The sequence below is a fragment of the Tiliqua scincoides genome, chromosome 2, assembly GCF_035046505.1.
Source record: "Tiliqua scincoides isolate rTilSci1 chromosome 2, rTilSci1.hap2, whole genome shotgun sequence".
In the NCBI taxonomy this organism is placed as follows: domain Eukaryota; kingdom Metazoa; phylum Chordata; class Lepidosauria; order Squamata; family Scincidae; genus Tiliqua; species Tiliqua scincoides.
The window spans coordinates 131,427,606-131,444,739 of record NC_089822.1 but is presented as its reverse complement, the minus strand read 5'-3'; the positions used below and the strand labels follow the sequence as shown (position 1 = coordinate 131,444,739).

The 17,134-nt window shown below is 46.3% G+C and overlaps 1 protein-coding gene across 1 annotated transcript in view; it reads right to left on the bottom strand.

Annotated features, from left to right (window-relative positions):
• FAIM2 (Fas apoptotic inhibitory molecule 2) overlaps window positions 1-5,604 on the bottom strand; it is a 51,206-nt gene extending 45,602 nt beyond the window's left edge. The window contains exon 1 of the mRNA XM_066617227.1: window positions 5,590-5,604. Within this exon, the coding sequence (XP_066473324.1) occupies window positions 5,590-5,604 (15 nt within the window). The remainder of the gene's footprint in view (window positions 1-5,589) is intronic.
• Between the last annotated feature and the right edge of the window lie 11,530 nt (window positions 5,605-17,134).

The window sequence follows — 17,134 nt, the reverse complement described above, 5'->3', positions numbered from 1 at the left end:
GAGACTAGCTGGGCCCTTGGCCTGATCCAGCAGGTCTCTTCTTATAATCTTAGGCAAGTCAAATTCTGTGGCAACTCTTCTTTTTTCAATCTTCTGGGTACAAAATTAATATTTTGTTTTGGGCCTGGCTCCATAGTTGCTGTGCCCTGAAACAATTTGTTGGTTGGGTGAGTGCAATAAAATATGACAGTGCAATAGTGCATTGAACATGCCAAGACCTGAATGCTACTGTCACACATGGGATAGAGCACTGTCCCAGACTGAAGGTTGGTGGGTTCTGAAACAGACAAGCTGATAGCTTTCAAGGAAAATGTATTAAGCCCCATGGAAAGTGAAACTGAACCACACACGCATGTTTACTCGCAAGTAGGCAACTGCGCCTCAGGCCACCTTGAAGGGCAGGCTGAGAGGAATGCAAGACCACCAGAATGGTCCCAATCCAATGAATACAGGCCCCCAAAACTCTGCAGAAGGAAGTATCCCCCCCCCAAGTTGACAAGGTATTGAGCTGTATGGTAAGCAAAACTAAGCCACATGTGCATGTTTACTTGCATGTAGGCAACTGTACCTCAGGTTCTATCCAAGGACAGAAGCAGGGGAATGCAAGGCCACCAGAATGGTCCCAATTCTATGAACACAGAGTAACAAGTGCTCCAGAAGGCAGTCCCTGCACCATAGTGAAAAAGATAAAAACAGAGGCTTGGGCAGCTTGTAAGGTGAAAAAAATTTTTGTTAGTCTCGTAAAGCTAGGTGGGTCCCAATAGAGTGTCATTTAAAAAGTGGGTCCCAGTGCTAAAAAGTTTGGGAACCACTGGGATAGAGTGTAGAGCTTGGATCAAGAAACTACGAGGCATTAAACCCCCGGCTCAGCCACAGACTGTCAATCGCAAGTGGTCGTGCACAAAGCAGTATCTTCCTGACAAATATTCCCATACACCAACTGAAAAGAGGGATATGTGTCCAGACCTTGGCTGCACTGAGTGGAGCCAGGCTTACTGACTGCACAGCCTGAACAGGTCAGCAGTGTGAGCCGGAACAAGCTACATCATCTTACTAGTTTGGAGGGTGCTGATTGGGGGAAATGTTGAAACAAGGCTTTTCAGCTGCCACAGGTAAGCCAATTGGAATTATTTTAAAGGCAATCTGTCAGCCCTGTTTATAGCTGCAAGCACTACATGGGTGATCTCTTAGAGTGCAGTCGTGTTAAGCCTGTTCCACTTGGCAATTTTCAAATTGCTGCTCCGTTGATTTTCATCAGGTGGTGGTGATGACAATGAGTATTTATACAGTGCTTTTCAACAACAACAAAAAATTCACAACATGGTTCACACGATAAAAGAAATTAGAAGATGGTTCCCTGAACCAAAGGGAATCAGAAGGAGAACAAGACACAAGGGAGACACCAGCAGGGATGCTTGGGGCAATAGGGACAGTTGTTCTCACCATAAGAACATAAGAACAGCCCCACTGAATCAGGCCATAGGCCCATCTAGTCCAGCTTCCTGTATCTCACAGCGGCCCACCAAATGCCCCAGCGAGCACATCAGACAACAAGAGACCTCATCCTGGTGCCCTCCCCTGCATCTGGCATTCTGACATAACCCATTTCTAAAATCAGGAGGTTGCGCATACACATCATGGCTTGTACCCCATAATGGATTTTTCCTCCAGAAACTTGTCCAATCCCCTTTTAAAGAAGTCCAGGCCAGACGCCATCACCACATCCTGTGGCAAGGAGTTCCACAGACCAACCACATGCTGAGTAAAGAAATATTTTCTCTTGTCTGTCCTAACCTGCCCAACACTCAATTTTAGTGGATGTCCCCTGGTTCTGGTATTATGTGAGAGTGTAAAGAGCATCTCCCTATCCACTCTGTCCATCCCCTGCATAATTTTGTATGTCTCAATCATGTCCCCCCTCAGGCGTCTCACCCTGATAAGTAGAAGAGAACCACCCATTTAAAGGATGCTTCTTTCCCAGTTTGCAAAGGCTAACTGTGCAATCTGTCATCATAGACTGTCCCCAGCTCCCCCCTTCCAAAAATGAGGGTCTGCTCCAGCATGGTGAAAATCACCTATACCACATGGAGAGCCATAGTGCATGCCAATTCAGGCAGCGGTCTGATTGGACCACCACTAGCTGATACTGCCTGAAAGAAGGCACATGAAACCTCAAGCCTGGGCTCTTGGTGCTGCTATTACCTAAAGCAGGGGTGCCCAAACCCCGGCCCTGGGGCCACATGCGGCCCTCGAGGTCTCTCAATGCGGCCCTCAGGGAGTCCCCAGTCTCCAATGAGCCTCTGGCCCTCCAGAGATTTGTTGGAGCCCTCACTGGCCCGACGCAACTGCTTTCAGCGTGAGGGTGACTCTTGCATGAGCTGTGGAATGAGGGCTTCCTACACTGCTTGCTGTTTCACATCTGTGATGCAGTAGTGGCACCAAAGGAAAGGCCAACCTTGCTTTGTACAAGGCCTTTTATAGGTCTTGAGCTATTGCAAGACCTTCATTCATTCATAAAAGTTCATCTTTAATATATTCATTTATGTAAACTTATGTAAATTTATTCAAATTTTAAATGTAAATTAATTATTTTTTCCCCAGCCCCCGACACAGTGTCAGAGAGATGATGTGGCCCTCCTGCCAAAAACTTTGGACACCCCTGACCTAAAGTAAGGGAGGATGAGAGGGGCTGGTGGGGAATTAAGCATAAGCAAAATTGCCCCCTTCTCCCCCCCTAATTTTAAAAGGTTTTTGTTTATTTACATATGCTATGTTGTTTTGTAAATGCATAGCCGTTTAAAATATATTTCATTTCCTAGACTTATCTACTAGCTGGCTTCCAGCATTTCTGGAAGTTTACCCCAACTAACAGATCAAACAGGCTCGATCAATAGCCGTTGGAGAAAATGCAACCTTCTGTTGCCACAATCAGCCTGGCTCCAGTTTTTGGGTGGAAGGGCTTGAGCAAGACACACTCAGTATTCCCAGGTCGTCCTACCCATCGCTGTCACCACCTTCTCTTCTCTAGTGCCACAATCTGCTCAGTGACCCACCAAAGAATCACCAACAGACAGCAGGCCAGAGGGATCGAGCAGGCCAGAGGGTTCAACTACAAGTTTGCAAGCAGGCAGGTGATAGTGCGAAGGAGAAGGTGAGGATCCAGACACCTCTGTCTCAATAGTGGGCCCCTTTCTGAGTGTGGGCCCCAGCAGCTGCTTGACTATGCCAGCCCTTGACCATAATATTGCAAGTGCCTTTCCTTCTATTCATAAGAACATAAGAACAGCCCCACTGGATCAGGCCATAGGCCCATCTAGTCCAGCTTCCTGTATCTCACAGCGGCCCACCAAATGCCCCAGGGAGCACACCAGATAACAAGAGCCCTCATCCTGGTGCCCTCCCTTGCATCTGGCATTCGGACATAAACCATTTCTAAAATCAGGAGGTTGCGCATACACATCATGGCTTGTACCCCGTAATGGATTTTTCCTCCAGAAACTTGTCCAATCTCCTTTTAAAGGCATCCAGGCCAGTCGCCATCACCACATCCTGTGGCAAAGAGTTCCACAGACCAACCACAAGCTGAGTAAAGAAATATTTTCTCTTGTCTGTTCTAACTCTCCCAACACTCAATTTTAGTGGATGTCCCCTGGTTCTGGTGTTATATGAGAGTGTAAAGAGCATCTCCCTATCCACTCTGTCCATCCCCTGCATAATTTTGTATGTCTCAATCATGTCCCCCCTCAGGCGTCTCTTTTCTAGGCTGAAGAGGCCCAAACGCCGTAGCCTTCCCTCATAAGGAAGGTGCCCCAGCCCCATAATCATCTTAGTCGCTCTCTTTTGCATCTTTTCCATTTCCACTATGTCTTTTTTGAGATGTCTCCTTCTACAAACACTAGCCAAGAGGGTCAATACACCAGACTACATTAAGAAAAGAGTTTTGTTTGTCCAAATGTGGCTCCCTCTGGAAACAGATCCTTTTCTTCACTGTCTTTCAGCCATGGTAGGAAAAAAAAAGCCTTACAATACGATCCCATCTCATTTGACACCTCATTCCTAAACAAATAAAGCCTAATTGATTTCCATTGAATTTATGTTCTAGCAAGGTAACCAGATGTCATAACCTCAAAAGAGAACAAAGGCACCTCAAAATGTAGGACATCCAAGGAAAATGTAGGATGTGACAAAATAAAAGTTAAAACACTCGTATATTGATTTCATGTGGTTAATTTAAATGCTATATTACTTATTATTAATTTTAAAACTATATTACATATTTGTTAATTACAAGAGGGCTATGCACTATCTGCAGGGGCCGGGCCCACTCACAGGGAATAGGAGGACATTAAGTTCTTTTCCAGGACATGAGGCTAAAAAAGAAGACATGTCTTTGAAAAAAAGGGCATCTGGTCACTCCGTGCCCTAGGGAACATTCATGGGGTTGCAGCCTGACACCCGGCTTGGATTAAATTATGATTATTCAACCATCAACAGCTACATTAACCAACACAGACAATCCCCTGGCAGTTCTCATTTAGCTGGAGCTGATTTGTCACCAACTAAAACGACCACACAATTGCTCTCTATCTTATAATAATTTAACACTTGACAATTGAACAACCTGAGCCAATCAGCGACAACTTTAAAAAAAACAAAAAACAATAGAGCAAATGAGCTATGCCTGGCTTTAGCCTGGAATTGCGTCAGTGTGGTGCCATCAGGATTGAGATGACTTCATTGAAAGGAAGTGAGAACCTGGAAGGTGAGGATGGGGAGAGAGAGAGCGAGGGAGGTAATGGATCATCACAAACCATCTTTCTAGCTATCAGGTCCAGCTGTTATGTTGTTCAAGAAATTCAGCGTTTTGCACCATTCCTGGTATGTGTAAAATAGAGATGTGTAAGCTGATTCCAGAGCAAAAGTATCACCTGGTCACGTTTCGTTCCATGAGCAAAAATGAGTATTTTAAGAAAACCAATCCCTGGGTTACGTAACGTCTTTTGCACACGGGCTAGGTCCAAATTATGGGACAGAAAATATAAGCTCTTGCCACTCAAATTTCCGTCATCTCATCAGTCATGTTATCATCTAAAGCACAGCATCTTAAAGCCAACAGAGAGTTAAAAGACCAAAACACACACTCAAAACTCCAAGGCATTCATTGGACACTGAGGAACCATGGCAACTGCTTTCTTAAGATTTGGAGAACAGAGAGGAGATATAATTACATCTCCCACAATTTAATCCACAACAGTTTCAAATTATCCAAGATCCCTAACGGTAGCGCCTTTGATGACTGGGGGGAGCATATGGGAATGTCTGTGGGATGGCTGGAAGGGAGAGGGTGCAGCATGTGGGAATGATAAGAGGGGGTGACTGACAGCAATCAAATCATCAGCCCTCCAGTGACATATATAATAAACCCACACCTCTCTTTGCAACAAGGCTCAGAAATACAGGAGCAAGCAGGTAAATGATGTCAGTTTCGACACGCCGATGTTATTGATCCATGCAGCTGGCTTCATTCTGCCTAGCCACGACAAACCGCCTTGACAGCAACCACTGCATCACATCCTAGTCCCAACCTACCTTGCCCTGGGTCATCTTTTCCTGTTGAATGATGCTCCTCCGCTTGTGAGAATGGCACTTCGCAGGAAGGCTGAGAGGGGAATGAGTGAGCAAGGAAGCCTTTATCCCACCCCCTTCCTCCTGGCTTGTCTCTTAGCAACTGTCCGGCTTTATTTTTGCTTCAGCATCAGCAGCCCGTACTGATGCTCTGACATTCTAGCAACATCTAGAGCTCATCTCTCATCTGGTGGAGGTGGGACTGTACCATTTCCAAGCTGTTGGACAGGGGGATGCTGAGGAAAGCAGATCCAGTGAAGGAAAGTGGGAGGGGGGGGTGACAGGGCCAGCTTTTACATAGGCTTGTTCACAGTGTGATGCAGAGTCACACGGCAAGGGAAAAAGCCAGCAAATGCCAGAATGCAGCTTAATGCTGAGGAGCGGGATTGCAGAGGGGGGGAAAAGGCAGTGAAAGAGAGAGAGAGAGAGAGAGAGAAAGCACCAGCAAGGATGCTCTTCTTAGCCTAACCATTTTGCTGGCTGACTGTGAGCAGCCCACGACTTCTTCGCACAGCCCTAACACGGTTTCCCAGCAGCAGAGGAAGAGGTAACTTTATCTTGCTTTGAGACCAGCTTCCACAGGGTTCATCCAACACTCCCCTCCACCAATGGGCCCTTTGACTCTTTTGAGGTTGATCACAATAGCCTTCTCTTTTTTCATATAGTCACTGCAGCAAGGCCGCATTTAAGTTCCGATGGTTTATACCAGGGTTCTCTAAACTTTTTGGCCAAAGGGCCGCATCAGATATCTGGCACAATGTCGAGGGCCGGGAAAAAAAATTAAATACGTTAGAGATAGAACTTAGATGAATGAATGGGCTCAAATGTCCAGGACTTCTCCAAGCACGAACACAGCCCAAGAAATAAAGTACACACTTAGATGGACCCCCATTCCCCCACCCCACAAGCACAACTCTGCCTGTATTTGGTCAACTGGGCCAGAGGCCCTCAGGGGATCAGAGGCTGGCCACAGCCTAGATAGAGGCTTGCTGCGGGCCGCATCTGGCCCCCGCACCAGGGTTTGGAGACCTCTGGTTTATACACTCCAACATGTTGGATTTCTCTGTCAGTGCAATCCTAATACAGTATACACACACTTTCAATGGGAGTAAGCCCTATTGAATATAATGCGGCTTCTGAGCAAACCTATACAATATAGGTGAGACCTTCCTCTCTTCCTTTTTGAACCCAGGTATTGGGAAGAGGCAGAAAGAGGCAGGCAGTAGGTACCCCAGTAGCATCACAAGGAGGGTGCAGTTGTTGCTGGCTGCACTGGGTGTCAACCCCAGGAACGGGTGACACCACACCACTGGAGCCTCTGTTCTGCAATTTTTGGCAATCTTTGGCTTGCTCTGGGTCTAGCGGCCTTGGTGATCATGTTTTTGCTACACGTTGGCAGGAACATGACGTGATTGGACCTGCAGACTACTAGAACATAAGAACATAAGAACAGCCCCACTGGATCAGGCTGTTGGTCCATCTAGTCCATCTTCCTGTATCTCACAGCGGCCCACCAAATGCCCCAGTGCATAACAAGAGACCTGCATCCTGGTGCCCTCCCTTGCATCTGTCATTCTGACATAGCCCATTTCTAAAATCAGGAGGTTGCACATACACATCATGGCCTGTAACCTGTAATGGATTTTTCCTCCAGAAACTTGTCCAATCCCCTTTTAAAGGTGTCCAGGCCAGATGCCATCACCACACCCTGTGGCAAGGAGTTCCACAGACCAACCACACATTGAGTAAACGAATATTTTCTTTTGTCTGTTCTAACTCTCCCAACACTCCATTTTAGTGGATGTCCCCTGGTTCTGGTGTTGTGAGAGTGTAAAGAGCATCTCTCTATTGACTCTGTCCATCCCCTGCATAATTTTGTATGTCTCAAGGTGTTGATGAATGTGGAAACCTATGTCTCAATGTATTTTAACAGGAGAGAAACTCTGGCCTGTCTTTATAATGTACAGTGGCCAATTTGCCTCTGCTCTCAAAACCTTTGGTTTATTTAGACTTTTATGGTTGTCAACCTTTCCTTGGGCAAAAGATGAGGCTAATGCAGGCTGAAGAGCTCCTAATTTAGGGTCATGTTGAAAATGAGCCACTTGCTTGATGGAAGATCTTGCTCAGTTGACATTTGTCAGGTAATTTGGACAAAGATATTGATGGTGATAACATCTGGGATTTGTAGCAGCTTCTTGAAATCACCACCCTCAATATCAGAGCAATATCTTTTGTCGAAGGGCCCAATCCTGTCCAACTTTCCAGCACTGATGCAGCTATGCTAACAAAGTGTACTGCACCCTACTGTGGGGAAGCAGTAGTGGAAGTCCCCTCAAGGTATGGGAACATTTTTTCTGTTGCCTCAGGGCTGCATTGGCTCTGGAAAGTTGGATAGAATTGGGCCTTAAGTCACCTGACAAATGTCATTTGAGCAAGATCTTCCTTCATGCATTTTGCTCATTTTCCACATGACCCCATTCTGTTGGCCGGCATGTTTTATCTATGTACATAAACAGATTGGAAACACTGAGGGAGGGAAAAGAAATGAATTAATGGAAGCTGCCAAAAATATGAATGTGTAGTGCGCTGTACAAAATTTAGACTTTATGATGGAACAAAAGAGGATAGCTAGTATGTTGTGAGCCCAATTCAAGCCCAAGCCCTGGCGTCTGTCAGTCAGCTCAGGGGGGTGGGAGATAGGGGTGGTTGGAACAGGATAGGGAGGGGGAGCAACAGGGAGGAGACTGAGAAGGGGGCAGATTGAGGCCAGGAAAGAGGGGGTACTGGTGACAGTGGTTTTGCCACCTTGGTGGCTTTGATCGCAGTGGAGGCTTACCCCAGGAACTAGGGAACAAATATTTCCTTGCCTTCTGGAACCTGAAAATCCCCTGCAGGATGCAGCATGTGCCCTATTGGCATAGCTGCATCAATGCAGGGGGGAGTTAGGTAGAATTGGGCCATAAGTCTGCTTGACAAACAAAATCCTATGCACACCTACCTGGAAGTCAGTCCTATTGAACGCAAGGGAGCTTATGCCTGATTAGGTAATCCTGGCCAGTTGGACACTACCACCAGCCCACTGTTTGAAGCAGTTGCGTCACCTGGCCTCACAGGTGGGCTGGGTCTGGCCTGACTGCACCATTTTCTCAGGTGGCCCTCTGAAGCAGAGGAGACTATTAGAGTAGGTGTAGATTTCAGAGTAGCTGGAGGTTTCCGATTATAGCCTGGAAGCTCAAACAATGGACCTTTAATGAAACACAGTGATTAGCTCATTCAAGGGACAGGAAAACTCTCCCTACCAACATAATTTTGACTGCTCCCTTACTTTTGTTTTATTTATTTATTCACATTTTGGATTTGGAATCTGCAGTCCTGGGAAGGTTTACAGCATAGCTCCTTTTTCAGATTATGAAAACTTTGTAAACAGGCCTACATCTATGCTGATAGTCAGTGGGGAGGAGGTTCAGAATAATACCTGCACCTGCTGCCCAACATGGGACAAGGACACCTGTATGGATTTCACATTTCTTATTACCAATCAGTGTTTTAGAGATTATTTATCACCTACAGGCTGAATAATCATGATGTCTCTAACATGAGCCCCAGAATCAAAAACAGAAAATTGAAAAGGCAAGATAGCCCTGAAATGTCTGTGACTTTGTTTGGTTCCTCCAAGCAAAATTGCATCCTTGATGTAAAGAGCTAAAACATGAGGTTGCAGCATTTCAGCACAGAAATGTGTGTGTGTTTTTTAATGTAGGAATCAGAATAAATTCCTTCTGTGCCCTGTACCCTGTCACAGTTTGGCTTTTCATTGCTTGTACTAGTCAGGACACCCAGCAAAAGTGACGCCATTGGCTATTAGGGCTGCCACTCAATGAAAGAAATTTTTAGTGGATTCATTGTCAGAGCTTCAGTCAATCAAGTAATTCACTGAATCTCCATCATGTTAATAATAACAACAACAACTAGGTATTTATATATCGCCTTTCTGGTCATTGGATTACTCCTCTGACTTTATTCAAGGTGGTTTACATAGGCAGGCATTTCTAAATCCTTCACGGGGATTTTTACAATCATAGAGGTTCTCTCCTTCAAGTACCAACAACATTTCAGAATGGATCTTCCTGGTTTGGTCTTACTTCTGGCCTCCAGTTCTCCCACGCAGGCGACAAGCAGCTCCATCTCTCACATGGAGGGCAGCCAAGACGCTTCTTGCTCACACCAAGAGCAGGTGGAATCACTCAGCTCAACTTGTCAGCTGCTTCAAGGTCTCACCATTCTCAGTTTTTCAGGGAGCTGCCGGTATCCTCAAACTGGCGACCTTCTGATGTTATCTTCAGACTAACAGAGGCTCTACCCACTAGACCAGACCTCCTGCCCCTCTAGACCAGACCTCCTTCCTAATATATGAATAAATGCTGCATTTCTAATGGAAAAAAATAATAGTAAATGGGACTTAATCCTGGGTGAGTGTGGGTAGGATTGCAGCCTAGAATTGTTAAAAATTTTCCTGCTTGGTGATATCACTTCCAGTCATGACATCACTTCTGGTGGGTCCTGACAGATTCTCATTCTAAAAAGTGGGTCCTGATGCTAAATATGTGAGAACCACTGGATTACACCAAATATTTGGGGACCAATATTTTCAAAACAAAGCAAGGGCTTTCAGAGAGTGGTAGGGGTGACTTTGGTAGCAACCTCTATACCTGACCCACCATCACTTCCCTATTCTAGGATGGTGTCATTTGAGCTTCCTGAAGCAGGCCATGCAAGGCCTCACTTCCAGTTGAAAGGCCATACCATCTCAGTCCTACCTGGTGGACTAGATGGTGTTTTGGTTACTCCTAATTAAGAGAAATCTGACAGAACTCTGCAACATTAAGCAAAACAGCAGGTATTCAACAAGTGCCAATGGCTACATAAATTGATACAACTCAATTGATACCTGAGCGGGCATGAACCAGTAACTTCCAGGGGCTACAACAACAATATTTTCATTTTGCTTCTTCCTTCTTGAAATACAAATACTTATGTTTGTTCTTTTTCAGCAGGTGAACCTAGGATAGCTTCCTCTCATCCGTCACCTGAGCCCATTGTTGCAAATTGATGAGAGTTCACCAAAATAGCATTCATGCCTGACTCAGTTAAGGCAATGGCTGAGTCCCAAAGCAGTTGGTTCACCCCTAAGGCCAACAGAAAGGAAAGCAGCCTATCACCTCTGTAAATCTGCCACCTGTGCAGTTTGGTTTCCTCCTTCCCCATAGTCACAGGCCCAACAGAACAATCGATGCTCTCAAGTACAGTCCACAGTCTGTGGCACAGAGACTCTTGTGTCAACATATTCTACCTCTGAATGCTTTTGTTTTGCTAAGGAAATGCTCTTCTTCTTGACATCCCTTGTGATGTGATGATGAATAGGATGCTGTTATTCAATGTCATTTTAATTGCTTTGTGCCACGTTGTTGTTTGATCTGGCCCTGCCTCTCCTGGGGAACTTTCTCCATAAGCTTGGTAAATAGTAAAAAAAAAAAAAATTTTAAAGTCATACATTCCTATCCCTCTACAGAAGCGGGGGTTGGCCAATGTGAACCTGGACATTATGCCTGCCTCATGAAGTGGTCAGGAGCCGGTCTTAAAATGCAAGTGTAAGGAAAAATTGTATTCTCCTTTGGTTACTAGCAGCAACTGATTAAAAGCCCAATCCTATCCCCACCATCTTAGCCCATCTATCCCCATCTATCCCCATCTTAGCCCATCATAGCCCATCTATCCCCACTGCTAAAGCATGTGCTGCATGCTGTGGTGGGGGTGGGGTGATCAAATGGTCAGCTAGAGGTAAGTCTAGTATTTTTTACATATCTCCCAGCAAGCTGCCTCATTACCTATGGGTTTCAGACTCACGCCAGTTATTTTGCTGCTGTCAGTCCAAAGAGAGGAAAGGGGACTGGGTTGAAAAATCAGAGCTAGGATCTGGTGTGTGCCATTGCTGCTGAGAGCTACTCCCTCCAGCCCACCCCAACCCCTGCCACCCTCCTCCCCACCCAGAAACCTCCTTCCTGGCCACAACCTTCCATTGTCTTACCTCCTCCAGTGTGTCCCCGGCGAGCCATTGGCACATGCTGGTAGCCACTGGCTGCATCCATTGCTGGCTCCCTTGCACTTGGCAGTGGGGCGCCATCGTGCATCTGTTCACCCATTCACCCCCCCCCCACCCATGCATTGACTTTCCATGGGGCTATAAGATAGGAAGAGGACAATGCGTAGGGAAACTTTTTGCATGGATGAACATACAGATTCGCCCCCAGTTGTCATTTGTACCGAGCAGAGGTGTATTTACCGCTTTGTGAGCAGAGCTGGCCCATCCTTGAGGCCTACTGAAGTAGTTGCCTCAAGCAGCAGATTGGTGGAAGGGGGGAAGCCTATCTCTGTCCTTCTTGCCTCTATTGCTCCTTTAGTTCGTTCCAGTCCTTGGCATGGAAAAGGAAGAGGGTGACAGAGAGACAGAGAAATGTGGAGGGGAGAGGAGTGCTGAGCTAGAGCATTGGAGAGTGGGATGAGCAGAGGCTGGCACACCATCTGGTCAGGGGTGCAGCATTTGGCATGCCATCCCAGGCATCAGGTGGTCTTGGGCTGGCCCTGCTTGTGAGAATTAGGCCAAAAAGAAAGACAGCTTGGAACTGGCTCTTTTATTTACATTTTTTTTCTTGACAACCACTTTGGGTGCCTTCTGACAAAGGCAGGAAATAAATATTTTAAAAAATTATGTATGAATTCATCTTATTAAAAGGTATCATAAAAGCTCGGCCTGTTTTCCTTATTTTGAACATGAATTTAAAAATTTTTTTTAAAAATGTAGAGGCCATTATGAGTCACTCTGAGTCCTTATGAAAGGACTGCATCCTGCAATGAAAAGGCAGTCATGGAGGACTCCTCAAGGTAAGGGAGTTTTGGTCCCTTACCTCAGGGGTGCATTGCATCAGCACTGGAAAGTTGGATTGGGCCCTAAGATCCAGTGTTTTGCCTACCTACCAGGAAACCAAAAGGACAAAGTACTCAGAAGCCTTTGTTAGACTTGTGGCAATAAGCATATTCCCTGGATTGCATTATAGAGCCCGGTGAGTTGCTATAATCCCAAGGCTGATAAGTTGTTCTTTCTAGGAATGTTGGCATTCACAATGGGAGTTCCTGAAACCTAGAACTGAGTGAGGCTGGGGAGAAGCAGGCACATAAATGCTTTTAGAGCAGGAGCTGGCTGGTGTAGTGCAGTTCGACAGGAAGTAAGAACCATGAGGATCTTCATTCATATTTATTTCATTCATTCGTGCATACATAGATATACGTAGAATACAATTATTATTTTCCAAGAAGATGCAGTCACTCGCCTTGGCAGGAAGCCACATCATTGCAGCATGCCGCAAGCCTATCTGGAGCAACACATCCTTGACAGAACACATTGTACTCACTTACTCTTTGGGAAAGAGAACATAAGTGAATGAAGTCAGGTGAGGAAGAAGATAAGCCGAATAAACAGAAAAAAGGGCAAATGCCAGCCTGTCTTTAAGACATGCATGAGAATCTGTCCTGCAAATGCTGGGAATCATTTTTCCTATTTATTGGCAGCCTGCAGCCATTGTCCTGACTTCAGCTGGCTTTTTTAAAGCCACCACAGCTATGAAAATGGCTACACTCTCCCCATCAAAGGTTTGCATTGGTTGGCAACCTTCAGTCTCAAAAGACTATGGTATAAGCCTACAGCACCCGGTATTCCCCGGCGGTCTCCCACCCAAGTACTAACCAGGCCTGACCCTGCTTAGCTTCCAAGATCAGACAAGATCAGGCATATGCAGGGTTTGCACTGAGGAGTGGCAAACTGTGGGTGCCTGTCACTCCCTCCAGCCTGCCACCAACAGTGCTGGGTTTCTTCAATTGGCTCTCTCTGATCCTCATCCTGCCAGCTAAGAGCAAGTGGGAAAAGGATTGCAGAGGCAGCCCCTCTATGAGGACTACTAGTTACCTCAGGCAGCCAACTGGCAGGGGTTCCCACTTCCATCCACCTGCTCACCTCCACTGACCCTCATTCTCCTACTCCCTGGATTGGAGAAGAAAGAGAGGAATACAGCAGAAGTATGGAGGAGAGGAGAGTGATGGGCTAGAGAATGTTGGAGGAACAGAGGCTGACATATCACCACCAAAGGGGGGCAGCATTTGACCTGCAACCTCAGACACCAGGAGGTCTTGGGTCAGCGGCAGCCCACCTCCTTCTCCAGCACCTACTACTGAGCAAAGCCAAGACTGAGAACCAACCGTGGGGAAACCAGCCTGGCCTAGTTTTCTTGCGTTGCTAGAAAAGAAAGTGATAAAGTCGTCTTCCCCCTTGAGCCTCTTTTAAGCTGTATGGCTTATGTAACTCCTATCCTGTTGCATTGAACTTTCAGGGCCAGGAGGTGTGTTTTGTGTTTTAGGCTGTGTTTTCCAATAACTGGCAGAACAGAGCACCACTCCCAGCACTACTGAGAACTTTTTCCCCTCACACATTTGGGAATGGATCTGACATCCTGTCTTGCTGATAAACCCAACATCAGGAGTTTCTACTAGGCAAGGAGTGCGCACACCTGACTGACTGAGTGCAAGCAAGGAAATGGAGCACAAATGTTCGCAATAGCAAAACATGGTTTCTTTGCATGAATGCAGATAGGGGAAGGTGTTTATATTTTCCTCAGAGCCAGAGAGGCAAAGATATCACCATGATCTAAGACACAGTATTGCAAAATGGCTATCGAAAGCCCATTATTGGCCCACTTTCTTTATTTGCTGGAGTCAGAGGAAGCAAAAAACCTTCCATGTAGCCTCTTAAATGTCCGAGAGAAACCACCATTAATGTTTGATTGCGGCTGAGTGCTGATAATGGCGTCATGCTACAGGAACCCATGGGTCTGGAATTCCACTGATTAAATGGTTGAAATGCCTGGCTGTAATTCTTCACCTGACATAGTTAAGGGCATTGAGTCCTCAATGGGAAAAGAACATAAGAACATAAGAACATAAGAACAGCCCCACTGGATCAGGCCATAGGCCCATCTAGTCCAGCTTCCTGTATCTCACAGCGGCCCACCAAATGCCCCAGGGAGCACACCAGATAACAAGAGACCTCATCCTGGTGCTCTCCCCTACATCTGGCATTCTGACTTAACCCATTCCTAAAATCAGGAGGTTGCGCATACACATCATGGCTTGTACCCCATAATGGATTTTTCCTCCAGAAACTCGTCCAATCCCCTTTTAAAGGCGTCTAGGCTAGACGCCAGCACCACATCCTGTGGCAAGGAGTTCCACAGACTGACCACGCGCTGAGTAAAGAAATATTTTCTTTTGTCTGTCCTAACCCGCCCAACACTCAATTTTAGTGGATGTCCCCTGGTTCTGGTATTATGTGAGAGTGTAAAGAGCATCTCCCTATCCACTCTGTCCATCCCCTGCATAATTTTGTATGTCTCAATCATGTCCCCCCTCAAGCGTCTCTTTTCTAGGCTGAAGAGGCCCAAACGCCGTAGCCTTTCCTCATAAGGAAGGTGCCCCAGCCCCGTAATCAGCTTAGTCGCTCTCTTTTGCACCTTTTCCATTTCCACTATGTCTTTTTTGAGATGCGGCGACCAGAACTGGACACAATACTCCAGGTGTGGCCTTACCATCGATTTGTACAACGGCATTATAATATTAGCCGTTTTGTTCTCAATACCCTTCCTAATGATCCCAAGCATAGAATTGGCCTTCTTCACTGCCGCCGCACATTGGGTCGACACTTTCATCGACCTGTCCACCACCACCCCAAGATCTCTCTCCTGATCTGTCACAGACAGCTCAGAACCCATCAGCCTATATCTAAAGTTTTGATTTTTTGCCCCAATGTGCATGACTTTACACTTACTGACATTGAAGCGCATCTGCCATTTTGCTGCCCATTCTGCCAGTCTGGAGAGATCCTTCTGGAGCTCCTCACAATCACTTCTGGTCTTTACCACTCGGAAAAGTTTGGTGTCGTCTGCAAACTTAGCCACTTCACTGCTCAACCCTGTCTCCAGGTCATTTATGAAGAGGTTGAAAAGCACCGGTCCCAGGACAGATCCTTGGGGCACACCGCTTTTCACCTCTCTCCATTGTGAAAATTGCCCATTGACACCCACTCTCTGCTTCCTGGCCTCCAACCAGTTCTCAATCCACGAGAGGACCTGTCCTCTAATTCCCTGACTGTGGAGTTTTTTCAGTAGCCTTTGGTGAGGGACCGTGTCAAATGCCTTCTGAAAGTCCAGATATATAATGTCCACGGGTTCTCCCGCATCCACATGCCTGTTGACCTTTTCAAAGAATTCTATAAGGTTCGTGAGGCAAGACTTACCCTTACAGAAGCCATGCTGACTCTCCCTCAGCAAGGCCTGTTCATCTATGTGTTTTGAGATCCTATCTTTGATGAGGCATTCCACCATCTTACCCGGTATGGATGTTAGGCTGACCGGCCTATAGTTTCCCGGGTCCCCCCTCTTTCCCTTTTTAAAAATAGGCGTGACATTTGCTATCCTCCAATCTTCTGGTACTGTGGCTGTTTTGAGGGACAAGTTGCATACCTTAGTCAAGAGATCTGCAACTTCATTCTTCAATTCCTTAATAACCCTTGGGTGTATGCCATCAGGGCCCGGTGACTTATTGATCTTTAATTTATCAATGAGGTCTGAAACATCTTCTCTTTTAACCTCTATCTGACTTAACTCCTCGGTTAGGAGGGGCCGTTCGGGCAGCGGTATCTGCCCGAGGTCTTCTGCCGTGAAGACAGATGCAAAGAACTCGTTTAATTTCTCTGCCATCTCTAAGTCTCCTTTTATCTCCCCTTTCCCTCCCTCACCATCCAGAGGGCCAACCGCTTCTCTGGCGGGTTTCCTGCTTCTAACATATTTGAAGAAGCTTTTATTATTCCCCTTAATGTTGCTGGCCATGCGTTCCTCATAGTCTCGCTTGGCCTCCCCTATCACCTTCTTACATTTCTTTTGCCACAGTTTATGTTCCTTTTTATTCTCTTCATTAGGGCAAGACTTCCATTTACGGAAGGAAGCTTCCTTGCCCTTCACAGCCTCTCTAACTTGGCTGGTTAGCCATGCGGGCACTCTCCTGGATTTAGTGGAACCCTTCTTTCTTTGCGGTATACACCTCTGCTGGGCCTCTATTACTGTTGTTTTAAGCAGCCTCCATGCACTCTGGAGAGACTGGACTCTTTTTACCCTCCCTTTCAACCTCCTTCTAACCAGCCTCCTCATTTGAGGGAAGTCCGCCCGTCGGAAGTCAAGGGTTTTTGTTAGAGATTTGCCTGGTATTCTTCCCCCAACGTGCACGTCAAAACGGATCGCAGCATGATCACTGTTCCCCAATGGCTCAGTAACGTTTACATCTCTAACCAGGTCCTGCGTACCGCACAAAATTAAATCCAGAGTCACCTGTCCTCTGGTGGGCTCCTTGACTA